We start from the raw sequence: 20,929 nt of genomic DNA, 5'->3' as shown, positions 1-20,929 counted from the left end.
TGCTACAAATAGTTTTATATAATATTTACAACCCAAAAAGTTAAAATTTTTTCTGTAATTAACACATTGTCAACAGAAATCAATCAACATTATTGTTTTTACTTATCGAAGACACAAAGCAATAAATCATATTTTATCTGCGTGTACAAAGCTGTTGTTTTATATACAGTAATACCTCTGCTAAGGAAGATAATTCATTCCGGAATCCCATTCATTAGCCAAAACATAATTTTCCATAGGTTTCTATGGAAAATTACTTAATTCCTTCTATGAACTGCTCAAAATTCCAAAATAACTTTCATAAAACACTAATAAGCACTATAAAAGAAGAAAACTGACCCCAAAGTGTCTGAAATGAGCAACTTTACAATTGTATGATGAATAGTTCAACTTTTACAGTGGCAATCTTGAGATATCTCACCAAACTTGATCTGCTTTATTTTGGTCACCACAAAATGTCGGATTCTTAACACGCTTTTATTTCCAATGTGGCAGTTATAATGCAAATTAGGAAAATTTTTAAAATCGCTTAAATAAGACAAACATAAATATATTTTATGGGCATTGCATAGTATTTTATCATGTATATATAGTTTTTAGTTTTTATAATTGCATTTGTAGTTCAGTTGCTGCATTTTTGAAATATATGACAACCATATTTGTTATGGTCATCTTTTTCTCAGCCACCTCGTTGGGCATTTTGCCTGTTGTGGTCTTATGCAGTAAAATCTCCCAACAACTGCCACCAACGGGACCGTGAAAATGTGGCCGCTATTAGGAGAACTAGTTTCATTTCTGAGAAAAAAAACTAAAATTTACTATGCATGTGCATAGCATGTGAAATGACAGTCCATTCTGTAACTGATTAAGATAGTTATATAATAGATTATATTAAATTATATGATTATATTTTGATTAATTATTATTATAATGACTTATTAATCAATCTACAGCAATATTATGACATTCTAAAATTCAGGCTTGCAGTGCTCAGGGCTTAGAACACAACATTTGTAATTCCAAAGTTTTTTCCAAATCAAAGTTGTAATTCCAAATCAGTTTTTCCAAAGCAGGAAAAACTGATATGTGCCAAGACGGTGTACCAGCAACCCCAAATAGTTCCTTGTTCACACTGGACCTTCAACTAGACCAGTGTTCAACAAAGTGGGCAATATCGTCCCCTGGGGGCGATGGAATGATCCAAGTAGCAGTAGAAGCTATGGGTTTAGTATAGGATCCTATGGGTTGGCTTGAGTGAGAGGCAATGAGAACAAAAAATGTTGAAGGGAGAGATGGAACAAAAAGTTTGGGGAAACTATGAACTAAACCTTTCCTGGGCATTCCCGAGTCCAATCCGATAGCTGAAGACATAGGTGCTGACATACATTCTTGTTGAAGAAAAGACTGACACATTCCTCTGAAAAAATTAATACTCTGGACATTTGTATTCCTATTTGCGAGCACCATTTCTTTTGGATGGAACCATCCCTTTGACTATATAGGGAGTGCCATGAACTTGCATATCCCTCTAGTCATTGGAGTGCTCACAACAAGTCTCTTCTGTTGTCCCCATATTATCTTTTCAAGATTTTTTTCTTCTTCACTGCCTTCAATATACCCATCTAGCATTTTCACCCAAGAAAAGAAAGCATACATAATCTTTTTCCTCCCATTAAGTTCTGGGAGCAGGAACCCTTAAAAATCAGCTTGAAAATTATTTTTGTCATAGCAAGAGAAAGAGAGAGAGAGATATGATATTTTTTCCCAACTCCATGTCCAAAGTGGCTGTTATTCAGAAATCATTATTTGGGGGTTTCTTGTAATGTTAAGTCTATGGGATGCGTTCAGTTTCAACAAAATGTGGCCGTTGTTCAGAGGTGGCCATTAGGTGGCCGAGGTTTTACTGTATTTGTATAAAGAGTTAAAGTGGGATAAAAAACATAATATATTTTTATTTTACACTATGTAATCAATGCAGATCCATAGTGAAAAAAGGTGTGTGAGGTAGTGTGCATGTAATATAATAATATAGTTGGCTCATTTCTCTCACACACACACATACAGATAGGAAAAATGAGTTCCTAGAATGGCCAGACTGTCAGTTTGGTATTAAGAGTCTTACCATATTCACTGAAACCATTGAAGTCTTAGGCTTTCTTTAAATTTCTATTTTAAATGTATTTTTTCTCTGCATGAAATGGCTTGAAACATTTCCGAAAGGGAAATAAAGGTGTATATGGAAAGCCATTGCAAGACAGAAATGAATTCATCTGACTCGAGTGACAGTTACTCATTGGATTCATTTTGATTAGCACAAAAATTTAGCTCAGGATGCAGCAGTTTTATGTTAGCGCATGCTTCCATATCAACTGAAATGTTTGTTAGCCGCATCTGTAAAACGTTGAAAAGAATCTTTGTTATCCAAAAAAATTTGTAAGCTGAGGCATTTCTTAGCTATCACTGCAGGTGGTTTTGTGTTATATGTTTAAAATACTTTGTTTAACACACACACCTGGCAGAATACTCGTTTACATTCAGACTAAAGATACGTATAGGTCTGCCAAACCTCAATGTTCATTTTAGTAAAAAAATTGAAATGCAAGGGGGTGGTGAATGTAGTTTTTTTTTTTCTTTTTGCCTACTGCATTCTAAACTCAATCACTTTCTGAGAATTGCCTTCGAGAACTTCTTCATCCGCACCATTTACAGCAGCCTAATTGTCTTTTCACCAAAACATTTCCTACTTATCTTTTAGTTTAGAGATATCAGCATTTAAAGGCGGTGCCATTTCAAGGAAAAAATTTCTCTCACTGTTTTTGTTGTTGTTGTGTGGTTTTTTTTTTTTTGTGCAGCTTTTTTATCAGAAATTATGATAAATTAGATTCCATCTAGAACAGTAATGTTTTCCATTCCCACGAAAATCCTTGTGTAGACATTTAGCTGTACTTGTATGGAATAGTTATCACAATCAGAGGAACATATTTTATCAGAGAGTACTTCAACCAATAGTTTTGTGCTCTTTCTTCATGTGAGAATAAAAGTAGCCTGTGCTACAATGTAAAATAAATGTAAAATTTCTTAAAAAATTTTAGGTACCTAATTTTCAAGATGTAATGAAAAAACTATGATTTGAGATTTTTATACCAAAACATTGGTTTTAATATTTTCTTCCATTTTTATACTATAGCTATCTGGTAGCAATGCAAACTCCTTCTCCAAGATTGATACCAAGGGTGATCAACAGTGAGTATAAAACATGTTCAGTCACATTTGATTCCCTACAGTTTGTAAACCTAGCAGCTAATATCTAGCAGCCCCTCTGTGAAACATGTCCATTGTTTCTTTACACATTTGTGCCAATCCACACACACTCACACAGTTCATGTTGTAAATCTATTAAATAAGTTTATGATCAAAATTTAATTATTTTTTCGAAATTGTTTGCTCTCTGTAAAATAATCTCTGTAAAATCTCTTGACTTTTTGTTTCATACAAGCAGAGCAGAGCTGGACTTAGGCTGGGTGCGAATAATTCAATCGCACCAGGCCACTAAATTGTAGGGGCTGTAAAACAGTACAAAAAAAAATTATTACATTTTGACCTTGTAATAGAGTCACTAACGCGCACACCTAAACTCTGCTGAAGACCTCTAAAATTCAAGCATTGAACACTTTGACCTAGGGTTTCATCAAAATTCTCCCCCCCCCCCCAAGCCAAGAGAAGAATGCAGGTGCATCTGGTGCTAGACCAAAGGGAGGCGCTAAATTCTTTCAACATTATGCAAAATTACACAGCGGAGGCATAATGCATTGTTGCTCGGCTGAAAGAGTATCTAGTTGTGGCCCTGGGTATAAGGCCTCCAATATTCAAGTGTCTGAGGGCAGAGATGTAATTTTTTTCAGTGGGTAGCGGTCATTATCTTCTAAATTTATTGTCTTTTTTTTTTTTTTGTGACTATGAAATAGTGGTTTGATAGTCATTCTTGGGTCCTAGTGTAAACCTGGAGTAGGCTACACCAGAATGTTCATGGACACTAGGGCAGTAGCGTAAGAAGGACTTTTCAGGGGAAGGGTCTCACATTTTTTTCTGTTCCGGTGGGGGGGGGGAGTTATTTTTTACTTAAAAAAATATGCCATTATATTGGCTGGAAGGGGGTACAAAAATTGCCCGTTTTCATATACCAATGCACTAGGGGATTAAGAAACCCTGTTTTAGAGGGCCACAAAATACCCAAATCAGCCCATGCATACAGGTTCCTCCTGTACTATAAGTTCATTCAAAAGAGTCGAAGATACTGGCCTAGATTGCCCTGAAATATACTCTCTTTTGAAATAGACACCAGAAACCCATGTTATCCTGGGGAATACTGTGGAAGATGAATAGCCATAAAGATAACCATACCTGAATTAAGATCCAAATCCAGACCCGTATAGATAGAGTCTAAAGCAAATAGGATTCAATTATTATTATTTTTTTATAGGGCATTATTGGAAAGATTATGTTTAATTTAATATAAGATTTGATCTTCATGTTTAATTTTATTATACCTACAGTTTCTTATGTTTTATATACAGTCAAGTGTCCATACTTGGGACAATTTTGAACTTTGCACTGAAAAATCAACCCCTCAATCAAACATTGAAATTAAAAAGAAAACCTTATTTGGAAAGATGGTTTAGTCTCTTTGTACTGATAATTTTAAAATTTTATGTGTACATTTAGTACCTCAAAAAAATAAAATGATGTTTGTCCCAAGTTAAGAGCGAGTACCCTAATTTGGGACAGAGTATAGTTTTTTTTTGTGTTGTCTCATGTTTACGTGCCTTGGTTTTAACTTTGGACAGGTTAAGTCTTTTTTAGAAAATATTTTAAGACAATATCAAATTGAAATTAGTTCAGAAATAATTTTATTCATCAATCACAACCTTCATGAAAAAAAATTACAGAATACTTTCTCTGGTAAGTTATACATCAAATCCCACATTCAAAAAATAAACAAATGAACTTGAGAAGTAGAAAACTTAAAAAACTAGAAAAACGTTAATGTATGTAGCGACTTTGTCTGACACGAATGAACAAAGAACAAAAGATTTTTAAACATTTAAAAAGCCCTAGAAATAAATTCTGTGGTTTTAGGCCTGTTATAACTATTTCATATAACCCTTAAAAAGATTCACGTCTAAATTCCTTGCTTCATTGCTATACTTCCTATAAGCCAGCTGTCGCTGAAATCGATAAAAATCAATTAGCAATCTTATTAAATACGCTATCATCTGAGGCTAGACTTACTGTAGAAATATCATTGATACTTGTGTCATTATTAGCAGCCGCCATAAAGAGCAATGTTACTGTTTATGGTATACTATATAATGATTGTTGCACTTTAGGCCCTTTCTTATACAGATTCACCAAAAAACCAGAAAATTTGAATTTTTATCTAGGAACTGGATTGCACCCAATATACCGCATGTAAACATTCAAAAACCTTAGTATAGTAGTTCACCATAAAAAAAAACTAAGGGTTTTACAGATTTTCAGGAAAACACACAAAAAAAAAAAATTCAATCGAAACACATTCTACTGAAACTATCATGAAATGCTAACACAGCAACAAGCAAACGTGATGACCTTCTGTAAACATAACCTGCAACAACTGTTAGGACTGCCAATATATTAAACAAAAAGAGCCAAATTGGCCCAAGTAAGGTCACTGTCCCAAATATGGACTGTAATTTCATGTATACAAATATGCTACTTTTCTTCATCATGTCTCAAACTTTAAATAAGGAGTAAATCTTTTTATATTGTAAACCTCAAACTGTTCAAGATATCTGAATGTCAGTGAAATTCCTGAAAATCAAGTGAAGAAGATCAGTGCAAGAATACCCTCACGTGCCAGTCTGTTGCGAAGTAACAGTGTCCCTCCTGAAGGCAATCAGGGAACAGTGTCGAGAAATGGAGGTGTTGGTGGTGGTCAAGCTTCTTCAGAGCCTGTCACACCGAGTTAGTTGAAATTTTTGTAAAGTTTTTAACAAGCAAAACTCATGCAGATAATAGGTCTTAGGTTAATATATTTCAGGATCTATGTAGTTTTCTCATAATATCTCAATAGGAGAGATATATTATTAATATTATACTATACTAGTAGGTTGCTGTCTGTGCTATCGCTGACATTCACACATATATTTATTTATTTGTTAAAACTTGTTGCTTTTGCATGTCCTTTGATAGAACTTGATGTGGAAGCCACTCAGCTTGTTCGAAAAATCGTTGGACAGCCTTCAACGACTCTAGTAGAAGCTGCAATCATTCCTAATCCTTCTGCGGTGAACATTAAGGGATTAAAGTATGTGCTAAATTCTATAGTTTCCCCCCTCCCCATTAATACTTCTTAATAAGGAAGAAACCCATTTATATATATGTAATGCAATCTTCTTGTTAATAAAAGACATATTGATTATTTGATGGAACTTTTTTTTGTCATTATCGTAGAAGAGGTTGTTTCTTTCACATATAAACTCTAATCATGTTGAGTTTGCCATGACCCCAACATAGTCTTTGGTCTTTAGGCTACCTTTTCAGCATGTCACAAAATGACAAGGTTTAGTAGTGTGCCTGAAAACCCGGTATTTTCCAGCATGCTGGAAAAATCATACCATTTCGTTACATAGGTCTATATATGTTACAATAAATGTGATAAATCCATGATTATCTATAATTGCTGGTTATATGCATGTATGCATAGCTTCTCCGTTAGTCTGATGAATTTTCCTACATTTATCACTTTTACTGGTGATCATGCATAATTTCCAAATGAAGTTGGCAGTAAGTATGATAAATATTGAAGAAATCATACAGAAATATCACTTGAATTCAACCACTTATCAGTTTCTCCTGTACATGATGGTAGCATAACACATATTTTGCTATAAAAATTAAATTAAAATAAGTGTTTTAAGGATAAAAAAAATTGATGAATCTAAAATGTAATGGCTTGTAATATTAGCTTCTTCCACATTCATCAACATGAGCAAGCACAACCGAAATTACCAATCAAATCCATCATCCTAGACTGAAGTTTGAGCAAAAAGTGTCCAGTAAATTAAACTCATTCATTGACGATATATTATATTTACCAATGCAAAGTATGGATTGTACGTAATCACTGGTAAATGTGATAAATTTGCAAAATTGATCAAATTTACCAAAATGATTGGTAACTTTGCATAATAACCAGCAAATAGACATAGTCACCAGATTTATCACATTTACTTTAACATGTACAACAACTGGAACATAAATTCCAATCTATGTGGGGCCAAAATTTCAATGTATCTCTATGACTGTAAAAGCCTTAAAAACTATATTTCTTCATAAATTTTAATTGATTTATTGATTCGCTGCAGTTTTTTGCTTTTTTTTTTAAAAATTGTCTGTTTAATAAATCCTTTTTATTTGATATTTTAAAATTCATTGCCTCTTTATGAGGTTAATATTCACAATACAACTTAACCTTGCTTGGCTAGGTTTCTTGGGATAACACGGTTAACATAAGCAAGAAGAATGCTATGATGGGTTCATGATGATAATGTCTGGTGCCCATTTGAAATTTTAGCATTTTTGAAACATATTTTTTAAGCTTATCAGTAATAGTAGTCAATTTGTGTATATTGTACGTGTTTGATTTCTTGTTATGATAGAAAATTTGTGTAAATGGGAGCATGGATATATATATATATATATATATCATTGAGTCCAGATTGAATGTTAATTTTTTAAAAAATTCCTGGGTTTAAATAGAAATACCAATCTCACTACCAAGTACTGTTGGCTTGATGGGCAAGTTGACATACACACACAGATTCTCTTTTCTACTGCAGTGAAGTGCTAGTATCGCCACTGTTAGTCCACTTGAGGGTGTTGAGTAATCATTGTATTTTCAGTGGGATGATAGCTCCCAGAGAGGAAGGATAGCAAGTTTCCTGATTTCCTGTCAGGAAAGTTTTTTTTTTGCTCAATGTTTCTTTTATTTTGTGAAGCCCATGAATATGGTGAGATGTTTTTTCAGCACTTGTGGTGGGTAGAGTTTTTTATTCAAGTGCTAAAATGCTTCAGAAAACTTTTGTGGAACACTGAGGCAGCCTTCTCATGTAAAGAGTCATGTTGGGGCAAGTTGGCATCCCAGCTGAGGGGTATGTTAGTATAGAACATGTGTCATATGACAACTTATTGATTCGGTGTAACTGCAGCAAAATTAGCCCAGATGTGAAGCAAGTTGGCATAGATTTTAACGGATTTGACAAAATGAGCATACAATTTTAAGTTGTATTTTCAATTTTAATTTGTAACCAAGGAGTACCGCTATCTTCAGTTTCAGTATCATCACGTTCGCCATAACTATTGTTGGAAAAGTATAAAAATCAAAAAGTAAAACCTATGCCAACTCGCTCCGGTCTCCCCTACCGTTATATACATGTACCATGTAGGGTATGTGTTCAAACAAGAACAATTAGAAAACATTTCAGATGATATAAAAAGTTACTTGATGGTCAGAAAGAGACTCTCCGGTCTCAGTGTTTAGTTGGTGATCGAAAGATAGGATCAAAGTTCCCAGAACTAGAAAAATAATTACATTAATTTATCTTCTTTTTTTGAGAAATTGAAAAAGAGAAAAGTTTTTCCCTAAATAGAGTAAATATAAAGTCTGTGCAATGCAGCTGATTGAAAATATTAGAAGTCTAATAACAATTTTGATTCTTCAACTAGATGGATGGCTGGGAACTTTCTTTTAGGAAAATATCACTTAAATCAAATTTTAACAAATGCTTGATTTTCAACAAATACAAAGGATTTTTGCCAAAAAGTGCTATTTTCATTTTTTTTTTTTTAAATTCTCTCAAAAGCATGGAAAAACAAGCAAGTTTACTTTCCGAGAAAGTAGTTAATAACATGTTTGTTCAATAAATTCAATAAATATATAAATTTATTAAGTTAAATAATATTGTAACCTCATACTATATCTGCCATGCCGGAAATCACTAACTATTCCAAATGGAAAAACAGAAAAAAAAAAATTTTTGGAGTGTCAAATTATATGCAGGAATACTGTTATGTGATTTAGTAAGGCTTCTTTACCTAAAAAGATAATGGATCATGTTGTATACATTTTTAGACGGTTTGTTTGAATCTCACATATTTGATTAATTGAAAAGATTGTTCTTGTTTCAAATTATTTGTATTGAATATTGTGAAAAAAGTAAAAAAATTCTCATATAGTATTTTATTTTTTTTTACTTTTTTTATATGCATATAAAAACCAGTGTAAACGAGTACATGGTGGCATTCAGTTCACGTCCGAAAATACCCAGGACGCCAGAGCTGTCCCCCAGTGGTCCAAAGCGCAGTAGGACACGTAGAACTCCGACTCCAGTTATTAAAGATGATGACGAAGGATTGTCTTTTAATGTTTTTGAAGTTGACGGCGATGAGCTCTCCAGGATGTCACCAAAAATCGCTGCCAGCAGTCCGCCATAGATAGACAATGTTAACTGAAAATGCGTGTACTAGTTTTATTAGTCGGTCTTATGCACACAAATAATATTTATTCAATATTATGGAGCAACTGCTGGCAGTTGAAAGGTGCAAAAATCTTCTAGAAAGTTCTTTAATTTCGAATTCTGATTATGAATCACTAATTGGGGATAAATTTTCATCATTATTATTTTATATAAAAAATTTTGAGAAAAACAATATGCGTTAATTTTAAGTTATGAGGATTGTAATAATGTGAATATCTTTCTCCAAAATTGGTTATTTGCTGAATTATAATAATGTTCTTATATATGAATATGTAACGTTAAACCAAAGCAATAAAACCTCATTTTTGTGAGGCCCCTCTTCTCTTGAGGCCCAGGTAGACAGCACTGCCACTCATGGTATCCTTTCTGCCTTTCTAAACAAGACGAAGAAAACCTATGTTGACATCTGCCATGAGGCATAGCCTAGTCATCCCAATTCTTTTGAGTGATTCAAATTGTCATTTGTTTTGCACCATATATGATAAACATACGTACCAATTATTGTATATAAGCAGCCTACTATATAGCATTGCTGTTTTAGAAATGCTATTACTTAAGCGTTGTGCCTTAACAATATGCCTTTTGATAGAAGTTCCGTAAATGTATCTTTATCAGGTGGTGTGAAACAAAGGATCTAGGTTTTATCTTTTTACTTTCATGATATGGGCTATATCAGGGGTTCTCCAACTGTGCGCAGCAGAGCGGTGACCCTGACAAAGGTTTTTCGAAAATATTCTTTATTAAATAGCTCTGGGGGAGCCGGCAGAGCTCGCAAATAATCAATGAATAGAAGGAAAGGGGCACCTCGGGTGTAAAAATTTTGAGAACCCCCAGAGCTATAGGTCTGATGGAGAAAGTGAAGCATATGTGATTTTAAGGTTTTGGTTTAACTGTGTATGCACCAGGGCTGGACAAATCTATTACTAATAAACCACACATGCACCTCGTCCATGTTCCTCTGCGGAACTTCCATCGAATTGGTACATGTTGGAATATGCGTGCATGTGTCGTGAACCTAACCTGAAGTTTGTTTGTGTAATGTTTGTTATGTGTAGTTCTGCCATCTGCCATAAATTTTTCTAACTATGATTGAAGTGCAATGATTTAGTAATTGTAGTAGCCTCATTGTAGGCCTGCTGCTCTTTGTGGCGAGACTTTTTAACAGGGAGATCGACTCCCATTTGTGTCTCCACGTTGGGAACCACAGAAAATCAACTTCGACTGACCACCACTTTGGCGACGATGGGGGCGCGAACCCGCGATGCAAGTCTGAAACTATGGTCGCTACAACGGACAAATCTATTGTTCTACATGCCTGGGGCATGTAAAAATTCTGTTTGGGCATGTATTTTTTTTTGACCAAATATCCGACGCGGGCATGTAAAAAATCCAAAAATAGGGATAAACATTTTTAGGGTTCACAGGAAATTTTGAGAGCTCTCAAACAAATGAGAAAAAGGCAAATAAATATATACAGGGTGGGCAAAAAGTCCGTAGAAACTTTAAAAATAAATAAAAACCGGAAAAATAACCGGAATAAAAAACGGTTTGCAGGGTTCGTTAGCATCGCTAGGTCACGGGAATTTTTTTAAGACCGGAAAAAAATAACTAAAAAAACAGCCGATAGGGGGAGCTGGTACGAGCGACTTCAGTGGAAATATGCAAATGAGAGACGGTTATAAGAACTTGCGCTCCTAATCCACAATCAGTTCACCGTTGTAAACCGTGTATGTGGACCTGCTGCACTCTGCCGTTGCTGGATTTGTGACTCGCCTGCAATATGTTATTCCCTGTGGTGGTGATCATGTGGAACACATACTGCTGTAGTAAACGATTTGAAGGCATTCTCTGTCCTTTACTTGCGCATCTTTTCTTTGACTTGTGTACGTCAACGCCACCTATCGGCTGTTTTTTTCCTGTCTTAAAAAAATTCCCGTGACCTAGCGATGCTAACCCTGCAAATCGTTTTTTATTTCGGTTATTTTTCCTGTTCTTATGAATTTTTACCCACCCTGTATTTCTCATTATTTAAATTCTTGAGTAAGTATTTTCATCAATAGTTGGCGGCACATTTGTTTGAAAGTATTATGAAAGTGGCAATTTTTTAGGCCACAAAGTTTTATGAAAGTTCTTAACGAATGCAACCAATGAGCTTATCGGTTGTATTTGCTCCAGTGTAACCGATATACTCATTGGTTGCATTTGTCAAAGTTAGTGTAACATTACTGCACAGTCTTAGACTAAGTGGCCAAAACTGAGGGGAGGAATTGCTTAAAATCCGTCCATGTGGTGAATTTCTTAGCGCTGTAGAAAATTCTGAGATTCATCAAAGGAATAAAATTCTTTTAATTGTAAGTGCAATGCTCTTTATTTTCTATATTATCTACATATTTGCATCTGCATAATCGTTTTTTAACGCGTGGGAAAAATCCGCACAAAAGGAAAAACTAAGCAATATTTTTCCGGGCACGTAAAAATATTCATTAGGACATGAATTTTTTTCAAACTTTTCCAGCCCTGGTATGTACATCTTACATATACATTCGAATCAATCATGAAAGCTAAATTACTGTTGTGTGTTTGTATGAAAAGCTACATTATTGTATGGTCTGATGGACACATCCATCCCTCGGGAACACTTCGATATTTCTCTGAGAGGTGTGAAGTGGGGTGTGTCTGGTCCTTCAATATGTGTCTGTAAACTGCATGGTACTGAAATGAAAAATTAAACTTTGTGTTTTATTTTTTTAGTATGGTCAGAACCAGAACATGTCATTTTTTAATCGTTATCCTATCACGTTGTGTTTGTCATCATCAAAGGTTTTATAACAGGGGTCTTCAACCTTTTTCCAGTCGCGAGCACTGCGTGTGCCCATCATCAAAAGAACAGCACCCTGACGGCAAGTTCAACATACGAATGCGTGAAATGATGATTTCAATCATCATTCATGTAGTTGGAATGTTGATCAAGTGCTCGCGAGCACGAAATCGAACACGAGCATCGAGCACTCTGGGTACTTCAGGGTAGCACCGTATTGCTCACGAGCAACGGGTTGAAGATGCCTGTGTTTTATAATAATTACTAAAGTATACATTTCACTTAAAGTATTATGAATTAGAAGCATAGAGCCAGACATGCAACTCACATACATGCTGCTGAGTGTTGAGAACATTTCTAAAAATATCTCGGTGATTATAATCCTCTTTGTTATGCGTCGATATGTCGAAAAATGTGAAAAAAAAACCCCCCCGTTTATTGATGTAAATCACTTTTATATCAGATTGAGATGTTTATTCTTCTGTGGTTTTAGATGTCTTTTCTTTTGCTGTGTGTGTTGATTGGTGTTTCTCAGATTTCTGTTATAATATATATATATATATATTGTTAATTTTCTATTATATCCATTTATACAAATGGAACTTTTTGGTATTCGATTTCTTATTTCAGAAATAATGTATTTGCCATATTATGGAATTAACATAATGGATTAAAAAATTATGGCTTTATCTTTTTCATTAAGACATTCTTTCAGTTTTTTTTTTCCTCTCTATAGCAACGAACAAGAGAATGAAATAAAATATAAAGGGAAATTAAATTTTGCGTGTCTAAAATCTCTGTTTCGGTCCAAGTTCGAAGTCTGGTGTCCTCGCGAAGTGGCTACCCCAGTAGCACACCGATATAGAACTAAGTAGAGGTTTCGATACCGTTCGACTCGTTTCCGATATTGTAGTTCGACATAGAGAAACTGGGATTATATTAAAAGGGACTACTTATCGTACAAGATATTCTCCTTCGAAACAAAATGCTATAAAAATGAGAGTAAAACTATTGTAGAGAAAAAGAAAGATATTTCGGTGTGTATTGAGTGAAATACATTTTACAAGATATACTGAAGACTGGATGTTGTGAAGATATTTATTATTTGAGATGTTAATTTTTTAAGGAAGGAAAAAACTCATCTCTGCCTCTACCGGGAGTCGAACCCGGGTCCCTCGATTGCCGGACGAGTGCTCTGACCACTAAGCTACAGAGGAGATAGAGATTTTCCTTCGCTAGAGCGTATATATGCCGAACGGAACCGTGCAATGGTGAAACCGATCAGCTAATAGCTCATGGACGACGAGCCACCAGAGGGCTATATATATGACATGAATGTCGCTCTCCACTTATTAATACAAGATATACTGAAGACTGGATGTTGTGAAGATATTTCCGACTTTCGATATACACAGACCGTAACGTATACTGTATAGTGGACTAGCTAAAATATTGTATAATTAATTTTTATGTACACGGTGGACGAGAAGCCCTGAACACGTTTTAAAAATCAATAACAAATCAACCAATCGATGTAAAAAAGTGCGATTTGCACTTTACATGTACACTTTACTTTACAAAATACTTTTCATGGTCTAGAGCAGTGGTTCTCAACCTTTTTTTGTCCATGGCCCTCTTTCAACCATTTCTCATTCCTATGGCTCCCTCTTGCGAACATGAATAATTTTCTAACCCCCCCACCCGCCCGCCCGTTTTTCCATTAGAAGATAGTTATTCAAAAATTGTCTGAAGTATATAAATATGTTTGAATTTAATTTGATTAATTTTTAATTTATGAAAATAACGAAAGAGCAAAATAAACGTAACAGAATACAGTAAAAAAAAAATAGAATAAATTATTTTCAATCAATGTAAATTCTGCGCTTGAAGATGACACAAAGTCATCAAGTTACTCTTTACTGGATGAAATTTGTATTATTTCAAATTAGTTTATTTTTGTGTAAATTATTATGGTTTCGTTGAGAAAATGTCAGTTGCAGCTTCCAAAATACGCATTCTTATAATGATGAAAATCTCAAAAAAGTGGCAGCAAGCAGTTTTATTGATTTTATTCTCTTCATGCGGATAAAAGTAATATATAATGAGGGAGTAGCCACACAGAAATGAATCACAATTGAAAAGTTCAACCTTTCACATCGTTTTCAATAATGTATCAAGGATATAGGTTCACATGTTGTAGCCATACTATGAACTTAAAAAAATGAACTAAAATACGTGTGAAAATTTTTAAATATTTGTTTGAAACATTCATTCCAGAGAAATCATGCACGCAGTCACAGGGCCGGATTAACCATTAAGCAAAATAAGCACGTGCTTAGGGCATCAGTACTAAAGGGGCACCACCAAAAAAATATCATATGGTATTTCTTTTTAATGCACGATTTGTTTTCAGCATCCATCATCCGATAGAAGATCCTAAAATTGTAAGAACACTTGATTGTACAGTTGAAGATCATTATCACAAGAATGGCACGAAAGATGAGAATCTAATAATATTGCAAACTAGACTTCACATTATTGCCAAGTTTTTCTCTCGATTAGCTTTTCACAATTTTCATAAAGTACGCCCAGGGCTGTCTTAACATCACGCCCACATACAAAGCGACTTTTCTGAAAGAGGCACTACTACCTTGCTAAAAATTCCTACCTACCTATTTGCATATTTACTCTTGGAAATCGGAACCAGATCTAATCGTCACTTGGTTGCCAGAAGTGACCAGATGGGCCCCATGCAGCAGAATAGTTCTACAGAATAAGTACTACATAGTATACTACAGAATAATACCAAGTTCTACAGAATAAGGACATGATTTTTGTGGGTCATTAGTGGATCAACTGTGTAGTTTGATCCATAGAAGTAAAAGAAATGCTACCAGGTGTAAATTGCAAACTTGACAATGTATCTAAAAAGAAAAAATACCCAAAATATATATAACGGTGAATCGCCAGAAACAAGATACCTATTGGCAGGGCCGCAACTGGATACTTGGTTAGCCGGGGCAACTACTCATTTAGGCACCCCCCCCCCTCGCAATGCTGAAGGATAGGTTGAATGGTTGAATTTGCGCCCCCTTTTGTAATGCGCTTGGGGCACCAGACTCGCCTGCTCTCCCCCCCCCCCCCCACTAGTAGCGGCCCTGCCTATTGGTAATATTACGGCCATTATAATATTCAATGGTTTCTCCTTGGAGTGTTGGTACAGCCTTTATCCATTAACCGTTCGTCGTAGTGGTATGGTTATAATTTTAAAAATTCTCAAAATATGACCAGAAATTACCCTGTACGAGTTTTGAGGATGAAAATACAGTGTACGCAAAATAAAAAATTTAAATTTTTGTACGATCCCCCCCCCCCCCTAATTTCCAATCAGACAGTTGTTGCTCTTTCTCTTCTGAGATCAACAAACAAATCACATGTTTTTAACTGCATTATTCCCTGAGATATTCAAAATCGGAGACAGGTCCAGGATCGGGAGAATTTCGCGACCCTATCCAGAAAAAATTTTTTGCGGCTTCCTCTAAAAACATTTTATGTAGTTGTTCCCGACTTACAAACTTTTCGAGTTGCGAACATAAATCTTGGAGGGGAATTTTTTTTCAGAGATTTTATTACTCTAATAAAAGATTTTATTCTCTAATTTTATTACTCTAATTTTTTTCCTTATTTCAGGAACGCGTTGATAGTCTGGATCGTAATCAAACACGATCCATTAAGAGGGGAAATGGCATTTTAAATTAATTTTACAAAATTCATAGATTATTAATAATAATTAGCACGTGGTCCACCTGCTGGCACTTCATCGTGGCTCGAATCATATTGAACAGTCATAAAATTTTGTCATACTTTTAAAGCGCTTCATCATCTCCTTTTATCAAATATACGTTGGAATTCCATAACTGATCATTTTTCGAATTTTTTATTGCTATTTTTGTGTAATTAATGTAAATTAATAGAAGTAAAGGAATCAATTACTGGAATTCCATGACTTCCACAAGAGTAGGGCTGACAGGCAGGATCGTCGTAATAGCATCATAGCCGCCGCCCCCCCCCCCCGAGCCAAGGGATTTTTTGGAGGCCCTACATGGAAAATTCTCGAAAAATTCAACTACGTCTCGTTTTCCTGAGGCACCCTCTTCTCTTGATGACCTTCGGGCACGGCCCGGGGTGGGGGAAGCATCCGTTAAGACGGCACTGCCTAAGGTTCGCACCAGGCTTGCTCCTTTTTCAGTTTTGAATCTGGTAACCCTATCTGAAGACCACATAATCCGTATTATCACTTATTTGTTCGATCATCCGTATTGTCCGTATGTTATTTTGTGGAAAGAAATAATTATTTTTACAACATAAAATCGATTATTGCAAATGTACGAATTTTGTTACCGAAATTTTCGTCTCATAAAAAAATTTTATTGTAAAAAATAATCAAAGAACTCTCTCTCTCTCTTTTTTCATCATCTCATGAGTTGCCTGAAATTTCGAGATTAAATGGCAGCACCAACAGTATACATATAAATCAAGCCTCTGGACAGAGTAGGACTTCAGCGGTCTCCGCCTTGGCAGTGCTGAGAACTGTGTCCCCCAATATCTTTCGTCGGAACCATCACGTGACTCGGTGAAAACAAACACGACCCCCCCCCCCCCTGTTATTTTCTTATGACATAAATAGGAGTTTAAAACAATAAATGAAAAAAAAATAATTTCAGCTTGGACGGGATAATTCCAAAATTAATGACAGTAATTAAAGAAATATTCTAGAATTAATGTAAGAGATAATTACAGCATTGATAAAAGTGATAATTCCAAAATTAGTGAAAGAATTATATACAATGAATTAATGAAAGTGATAATAATAAAATTAATGAAAGATAATTCCAGAATGAAGGAAAGAGATAACTCCAAAATTAATGAAAAAGAGATAATTCCAAAATTAATGAAAGAGACAATTCCAGAATTCATGAGATATAATTTCAGAATCAATGAAAGAAATAATTCCAGCATTAATGAAAGAAATAATTCCAGCATTAATGAAAGAAATAATTCCAGCATTAATGAAAGAAATAATTCCAGCATTAATGAAAGAAATAATTCCAGCATTAATGAAAGAAATAATTCCAGCATTAATGAAAGAAACAAATCCAGAATTGATGAAAGCAATTATTTCAGAGGTAATGAAAGAAATAATAATTAATAAAGGAAATAAAATTCCAGAATTAATGAAAGAATATTCAAAAAATAATGAAGGAAAATTCCAGAATAAATGAAGAAAAGTTTCATAATTAATGAAAGAAAATTCCAGAATAAATGAAGCAAAGTTTCATAATTAATGAAAGAAAATTCAAGAAATTATGAAAGAAATGATTCCGGTATTAATGAAATAAATAATTTAATCTTTTTTCACCTTTAGATGAGTTCTCCTCTCTATCCTTTTTTTAAATGTTTAAAACCCAATATTTAGAGACCGAACTGTACATTTCTATGGAGAAATTGCCAGGCGGGAACTCTGTTTTGACCGAGTCACGTAATTTCCTTGCATTTGGTGTCGCTGCAGTCGTGGTGGCTGGATGCTCCCTCTAGTGATAAGTCCGACCAGTAATGTCGTCTGCTTCTCTGCAGGTTACTTGTTTTGGGCGTCTCCTTGTGTCCTGAAAAAATTACTGAACTGGCAGTTCGAACATCCAGTTCTGTTTGTGAGCTTAGCTTGTAGGGAACCGACTTCTTGTCTGTCGTCTGCTCATTTAGAGGCTCTTTGTTTTGGACGTCTCCTTATGCTCAAATAAAATAACCGAACTTATAGTTTTAATTTCCAGTTCAGCTCACGAGCTTTGTTTATAAGGAACTGAGCGGAATAAAGGATACAGTTTTTTTCAATTTGAACTTCATTATCACCACAAGAGTCACTTTTAAATTTGACATTAGATGGCAGCACATTACTATAAAGTGCAGTGTGGGAAAAATTCACTTTTTACGATCTTACCTGTCGTCTGCTTGTGTGGAGGTCCTATGTTTTGGATAAAGGTCTCCTTGGGTCATGAAAAAATTACTGAACTGGAATTTTGATCTTTCAGGTCAGTTTATAAGCTTTGTTTATAAGGAGCAAAGCTGAATGAAGAATTTAAATTTTTTTATACCTGAGCTTTTCGTCATCACCACATAAGGCATTTCTGATTTTGAAAGTAGGTAGCAGCACCAACAATATTTTTAAAAATGAATTTCTTAAAGTATTCTGGAGTATTAAATTAATTTTAATTCCCTTTTAAAATTGTTAGTGCCATTGTGAATTCGCGGCAAATGCTACAAGGCAAAAAAAAAACAAACAAAAAGAACTGCTATTGGCGGACGGCGTAACAGTTCGAGTCACCCGGTATATACGGATTTTGTCATTGCGTAACGCAGTGACAAAACTGTTCATGTGAACATAATAATGATTCATTATCAGGATTTCAAGCCCATCGGAAAATATAAATAAGGGGCCATTCAAGTATTACGTAAGCAGATTTTCAGCCATTTTTGACCCCCTTCCCCCCCCCCCCCCCACCGTCAGCAACATTTCGTCAGCAGCTTAGAATACTTCATATCTTCAAAAAGGGGTGGTTGATGACGTAAGCAACCTTCAAACCCCCCCCCCCTCCCTATCATCAAAAGTCAGCAAATCCGAAACTTCCTCCCTCCCCTCGATGCTGACGTAATACTTGAAGGACCCCTAATCAGATATTCAAATAAGAAAATTTGTTCACTTCAATTTCGATACGGTGAAAATCTGAGATTTCATTGCATGACAAGCTGCCTTCAAGTGGCTTTTTGGTTCATAATGTGACCGCTCTCTCGCAGGCGAACGAAGCAACGTGCGAGTTGGCCTAAACACAACACAATATTTCACATAATAGTCTGTACTATATTTAATATACAGGGCGCATAGGTAACGGGGCATATGGCATTTTACTGGCGAACCATTGGTCCTAGAAGCATACTTCCAGTTGGAAAAAGCACCCGAATAATGTGTAGTACTCAGATATTTGATTCATGTTGCCAGGGGTTACATAGTTATTAAAATAAAAATGTTAACTCTTTATGGACACCCTGTGCCCCGAAACCCAATTGGAAAGTTATTTCCCGGTCTCCAGCAAAAAAATTCATCGTTTCTAAGTGCAATACTCACTGAGATATTCGAAGAAAGTTGGAAAAAAAAAATCATTAAATGCGAGGAAACCATTTTACCCGCATTTAATGCTGTTTTTTTTCCCGAAATTTCCTCAATTTTTCGAATTCGCATATCTCGGTGAATATTGTTCTTAGAAACGTGACATTATTTTAGTTGTCATCGGAAGAGACAGAGCAACAACTTCTTAATTGGGTTCTTTGGCACACGGGGATGGTATAAAAAGTTGGTTTTTTATTTTATTTCATAACTAGACAACCCCTTACAACATGAATGACATATCTGAGTTCGACACGTGATTCGGATACTTTTTCTAGTTGGGTATGTCTTTAAGACTAACGGCTCGCAAGTAGTGCCATACGCCCTGTTACCCATGCAGTCTGCATATACACGTAAAAAAATACAGTCGACTCTCGTTTTAACGAATACCGTTATAACGGAAAAAATATCGTTTTAACGAAAACTTTTCTAATCCCCCCCGGATAAGTTTACATAGGAACAATATAAAAATCTGAAATTTAACGAAATTTCTTTATTACTCGGTCGCTTGGAGTTCATTATAATGGGGTTTAACTGTATTCCCACCAAAAAAATCTGATATTTTTGCAATTTTTGATGTGAAAGCAGTCCTTTTTATAATGATTATGTCATTTTACTTTTATAAAATTTAAGAAGGAAACAAAAGAAAGAAAGGGTAGGGAGAAAAAAAAGAAAAATGGCCAAGAGGGGCTCGGTTGTGCGTAAATGCCTTGAAATTCCACTTGTGCGCAAGGGGATTCGAGCCTCACTCTCAGTTTTATGATAAAATTTCACATTTATGAGACGTTTGACTACGGTTACGATTAACCTCTATATATAGCTCTTTCAATATTAAAATATTTCATTTATACGAAGCACAATTTCAATTATTTGGCATTTTCATTTTGACTCGAACTCCAAATCTTTGGCATTTAGACACCATTTCCAACTATCAAATCCACGAGGTTTTTGCAAATTGGGAAAAATGCGTCGCTGAATTGATTTTGCATGCTTATTATCAACACTAAAAACCACAAATTTTAGGTTGACAGATACAGAGATACGCATTGAGAGAGTTATGGACATTTCAAAATGAAGACTTGCGTGAGAATTTATTGCACTTTTTCTGAGAAATCAACAGACGCAGTGAGTCTCAAATAAACGGATTTAAATTGCTTTAAATGTAGTGTTGTCATACGCCATTTTAGAATTTTTTTTTCTCTAATGCCCACAACATTGTTCTTGCGGGATAGGAAAATTGTATTGAAATTATTTGGGATGTTGCAGGCCATCAGCAGGCTTATGTAGTAGGGCAGTTAATAGGAAGCATTACAGTAT

At 35.0% G+C, this 20,929-nt stretch overlaps 1 protein-coding gene across 1 annotated transcript in view; it reads left to right on the top strand.

Annotated features, from left to right (window-relative positions):
• Positions 1-13,072, top strand: part of LOC149068903 (lisH domain-containing protein ARMC9-like) — a 32,853-nt gene extending 19,781 nt beyond the window's left edge. The window contains exons 20-23 of the mRNA XM_089250813.1: positions 3,188-3,243; positions 5,828-6,003; positions 6,232-6,346; positions 9,321-13,072. Coding sequence (XP_089106939.1) covers positions 3,188-3,243; positions 5,828-6,003; positions 6,232-6,346; positions 9,321-9,534 — 561 coding nt within the window. The 3' untranslated portion in view covers positions 9,535-13,072. The remainder of the gene's footprint in view (positions 1-3,187; positions 3,244-5,827; positions 6,004-6,231; positions 6,347-9,320) is intronic.
• The last annotated feature ends 7,857 nt before the right edge of the window (positions 13,073-20,929 follow it).

The sequence above is a fragment of the Pholcus phalangioides genome, unplaced genomic scaffold (assembly GCF_987345545.1).
Source record: "Pholcus phalangioides strain wild (caught in Gottingen) unplaced genomic scaffold, Ppha-v1.0 ptg000024l_1, whole genome shotgun sequence".
NCBI classification, from domain to species: domain Eukaryota; kingdom Metazoa; phylum Arthropoda; class Arachnida; order Araneae; family Pholcidae; genus Pholcus; species Pholcus phalangioides.
The sequence above is the reverse complement of the archived record's forward strand: the minus strand, read 5'-3'. Positions and strand labels throughout refer to the sequence as shown.